The sequence below is a fragment of the Morone saxatilis genome, unplaced genomic scaffold (genome assembly GCF_004916995.1).
Source record: "Morone saxatilis isolate NCDOM2014 unplaced genomic scaffold, NCSU_SB_2.0 Contig16, whole genome shotgun sequence".
NCBI classification, from domain to species: domain Eukaryota; kingdom Metazoa; phylum Chordata; class Actinopteri; family Moronidae; genus Morone; species Morone saxatilis.
The window spans coordinates 5711409-5716257 of NW_023339718.1; the positions used below are offsets into that span (position 1 = coordinate 5711409).

Here is a 4849-nt window from a genome sequence, read left to right on the forward strand (position 1 = left end):
ATTGAATTGAATTGAATTGGTTAATTCAATTCAATTTACAGTTTGATTGTTTGTTTGGTTACAGTTTCTCTTACCGATGATGAAGATGATGAGGGGACGAGACCTCCGAGGAGGGAGGATGCTGACTTCCTGAAGGAGTCCAGAACTTTCCGTCATGTCAGAATCTGAGTCTATGGAAAGCTGAGACTGGACTGGGGAAGGAGGAAGACCAGGAGAGGGAGCTGAGAGGAGGGACATTGTGAAGAGTCACATCAAATCTCCGCGACTCAACAACTGACTGACTGAACTCCTGGAGAACTGAGAACTTGGAGAAATTAGCTCTTCAAGAACTGAACTCCAAGAGAACAAAAATCTCAGAGACCCGCACTTGCAGAGAACCAAAATCCCAAAGAACTCATAGAGAATCTAATTTAGAATGAAGTCTTACCCTCTGTGCTGACTGTGTCCTGTTCTTTCTCTGTCCCCCTCTCGGAGTGGATAGGTCGGGTCACTGCAGGTCCAGCTGGACCCGGGGTGAGCAGTTTGGGTTCAGGATTCGTTTGGGGGGTTCCAAGTGGTGTTTTATTGTTGATGGAGGAAACCTGGGCTGTCAGTGGGGCTAGGGCAGATGTTTTGGGAGTTTGGGGCCCAGAATGTGTTAGTGGGGCTACTGTGGGTGTTGTTTGCGATATTGGGGGTATTGTTTGGGGTATAAGGGGTATTTTCTGTGGTATAAGGGGTGTTGTTTGTGGTATTGGGTGTATTTTTTGGGGTATTTGGAGTATTGGGGGTGATATTTGGGGTTTTATAGGGGGTAGTAATGTGATTTTGGGAGGTATTGATGGTGTTAAAGGAAGAATTAGGGGTGCTGTTGTGGGTATCTGGGGTATTATTGGAGCAACTGATGATGTTGTAGGGGGTAGAGATGTTTCTTTGGGGAGTAGTGAGGATATCTGGGTTATTATTGGGGCTACAGATGTTGCTCTGGGGGGTATTGAGGATATCTGGGTTATTATTGGGGCTACAGATGTTGTTCTGGGGGGTCCGAGGCTCAGTTGGAGTCTCTCCAGGCGAATAAAGGTGTCCCAGGTGATGGACTCAGGACCCCCCAGCTGTCTTGTTGTGATCAGGCACTGCTGCAGGAAGTCGATGGGGTCCTCAGGACGATGATACAGAAGACCTGTTAACAGACTCTGAGACACACATTGATTACTGTTGACTGACTGATTGATTAGTGTGATTGACAATAATTAATGCTCGTTGCTGCCTCCCTGATCTCACCAACTGTTATCTATACACCTCAGTCAGGCTCTATAACTGGATATACCTCAGAGAAGGTGTCTGTCTGTCTGTCTGTCTGTCTGTCTGTCTGTCTGTCTGAGAGTTACTCCATGATTAGAATAAGGGTAATTTTCTGTCTGTTATGACTCAGAGTGAACAGCTGATTATTTGACTGGATAAAATGCTCTCTCTCTTTTGCTCTCTCTTCACTTCTATCATGTTAAGTGCTGTAACCATGGCAACCGTCTACCCATCATGTCTGTATGCCAAGTATGGGAAGTGGAGAGAGAGAAAAGAAACACAGAAATCAGTCCACAGGCAGCAGAGAAAGTTGCTACATTACAACCCGTTCACTCTCTGTTCACACACACTGATTATTATAGAAAAATATCCATCATCACCTTCTAATGTTATTTTGAACTTCTGAAACTTTTGTTCTCTACTAGCTCCTGAGGGAAATATGATGTGCGTTCAAATGCGTTCACCAGCTAGTGTTTTCTATCCTTTTTGCTGTAGGTGAGATCATGAATGAATCCATCTTTCCAGACTTCAATCTGTACATTTGTGTCCAACCACAGCACTTCAGACCAATCAGACTCCTCTGAGGAACGGCTGGCAGCTACAGAATGAGCTACAGGCGGGGTTTAATGCTACCTGTGTCTGAAAACAAAAATGGCGCCACCTAAAGATGTGAGCAGCTGCAATATAACAACAACAGAGGAGAGGTTTTGGGGGATGCTGAATGCTGATTAATACATTGCAGCTCCATTTTAGAATCAATACAGCTCAGTGTCATTGGTGTGAATGTTTAGATGTAACATTTCTTTAAAGGTATGTTCTAACAGTGCATCATTTATCATTGACCTGTGCCTTTGTCTGTTTTTATGTATTAATCATATAAATAACCTCAAAATGAATTAGCCCCTGGGAGTTTAAATATTTCCTGATTTACACGTCCATTTTGTATTTTGAAAAAAAAGGATTCAGTATCCTCAATAACCCCCAAACCTCTTATATTGTCCAAATCAGCAAATCAGCTGCTGAGATGTTGTCCATATAGCTGATTATTAATGCTAATTATGCTAATTGGAGCATCAGTCAGTGTAACTGCTGGAGATCCAGACTGAACATTTCTAACCTTAAACTTTATACTCAACAGTTCTGCTTCATGGTGAGAAAATATTGTCTGGGAACTATTTTCCAAACAGTTTCAGATGGTTCTGTGTAACAAACCCATCTGGAGCAGTCAGGTTAGGAAACAGTTATTTTAATAAACCAGTGTTTAGTTTAATAGCAGCTCGTTATAATGGGAAACTTTTATTGTTTTTACAGAATCTGTTACACATATTTTCAGATTATTAGGAACAAAATGAAACATTTCTTGCCTCATTTTATCTCACAGTAGTTTTTTTTCTAGCTGCTATCTGTCAGTCTTCTTCCTTCAACACATAAAAAGATTCTTCTTATAATGTGTGAAATAATAATGATGAATAATATAAAAAATTAAATGAGGAAATGTTTCCAGTAAAAACAGAATAATTTATTATCTAATGACAATTAGGAAATATGTCACAATAACATGAAAAATATCTTTTATAATGTGAAACAGATCATCAGAGCTTTATAGTAAGAAACTGTCTGTAATCTACAGTGATTTAAATTAAATTAAATCAGAAACTGTCTCACCTCCAGCAGCTGAGGGACATGATGGTGAGACAGGTACTCCTTTGCTTCTTTGGTGGTCATCATCAGCCTCTTCTTCTTCTTCGTCTGTTTCCTTCTTTCTCTTCTTTCTTTCTTTCTTTCTTTCTTTCTTTCTTTCTTTCTTTTCTTGTTTCTGTTCTTATTGTCCTCTCATTTTCTTGTCAGCAGGTTCTTCTTCTGTCTTTGTGGTCAGAATGATTGACAGCAGCATCAGGTGGCTGGAGCCGTTGCCACGGTAACATCTGTATTTAATCATGGTGTTACTGTGCTAACGAGGCACAGTGACACCTGGTGGTAGAGCAGAGAACTACAGACTGTTGGTATTTGGCATCTGAGTTGTGCTAATGAATTAAATCCTTAATTAACCAAAATATTTTTCATGTATTTGTTGCTTTATTTTTCAGTGCACTGCACTGACACTGCACATTAATGACACATTTCTGTAAGTCACCAGAGTTAGCCAAGAGGATTATGTTCATCTCTAGGGCCTGGACAGACAGTACAGAGGCTCACAATGCAAAACCACGGACAGGTATGGACTATATAAGATAACATTAGACACTTCCTGATACATAAAACACAGTGTAATATGTAATGTAATGTAAGCACTTGGCGACGGGGGCAAGGAAAAACTGCCTTTTAATTAACCCTTTAAAAGGATTAGAATGGGGCTGTATGTGTCCAGTTCTCCGCAGCTTTACCAGAGAATACTGACAGCACTGACAGCACTGGGATAATGCGATTCTTTCTTGTGAACCTCTTGTGAACCAATATGCAGTCATTCTTATGTTAAACTGTAGGGCCATAAATACTCTTGCACAGATGAAACAAGAATCTCCATATTAAATCAAGTTTTCCCAACTCAGAAAGTTGTATTTTGTATATATAGGGCAATAAGAGTAGTGATGCTAGCCTGTGACCAGGTTGTTAAACAGTAAGTGATATGGGAAATGACCATAAAGTGTATATACATCTTAACAGCCTCTGTTGGCATGTAATCTCAAATGAACCTGAAATTGAATTTGACCTTGTTACAGACCCTTTTCACCTGAGCTTTGAATGAGAGTTTGGAATCAATCAGAACTCTGAGGTGCTTGTATTCAGATACGAAAACCTGGCTCTAGACTTGGACTGCTTCTTGTGAAAAACATGCATACTGGTTTAGACACATTAGTAGCAAACAGCATCGCTTCAACCATGCTGTTACATGAACCATTGAGTCTTCTGCACACATTTGGATGTTGGTGCAAGATCATTAATATATAATGTATTTGGGCCCAGGGTAAATCCTTGTGGGACGCCTTTGGACAAACCAAAAGGCAGCTGATTGATGAGTCTGTACTGTGAGGTTCAACAGCACCTTTAGTTCAGATTTGATTGTTTCTGTTTAAAAGCAGTTGTCCTTTGCAGTTGAAGAATTGGATTGGGTGCAGAGAAAATGCAACTGAACTAGTGTTCAGATGGCATTGATTTTCTTAGCTACCAGTTTCTCTGCAACATTTACCTCTGTAGTTAGGATGCTGATAGGCCTGTAATTACAGGTAGAAAATGGATCTCCACTTTTGAATATTGGAACAACAGTCGACTTCCAGACACTTAGAAACATTGCCAGAAGAGGTTTGTAATTGTGGTAACAGGACTGGTTAGTGTTGTACAAAGCTCTGTGACCATAACATCCATAACAAATTCAATAGATATATCACTTTGCTCTTTATTGTTTAAGATACCTGATCATTCTCATTTCTTCTGATTCAGTGACATTCCTTATGCTCCATTGTATTAACTGGATGTACAGGTAAAAAACAGAGTGCAATGGTAGCTACAGAATACAACACAGCAGTGGTTTAAAGCTTTAGTTACTTCAGTTGGATTGTTTGTAACTTTA

The 4849-nt window shown here is 40.1% G+C and overlaps 1 protein-coding gene across 1 annotated transcript in view; it reads right to left on the minus strand.

Annotated features, from left to right (window-relative positions):
- LOC118325491 (adenylate kinase isoenzyme 5-like) overlaps positions 1–3006 on the minus strand; it is a 7165-nt gene extending 4159 nt beyond the window's left edge. Inside the window, exons 1-4 of the mRNA XM_035658200.1 lie at positions 2947–3006; positions 1005–1136; positions 428–581; positions 75–221 (exon numbers count right to left, since the gene is read on the minus strand). Of these exons, the coding sequence (XP_035514093.1) occupies positions 75–221; positions 428–581; positions 1005–1136; positions 2947–3006 (493 nt within the window). The remainder of the gene's footprint in view (positions 1–74; positions 222–427; positions 582–1004; positions 1137–2946) is intronic.
- Positions 3007–4849: the final 1843 nt, after the last annotated feature.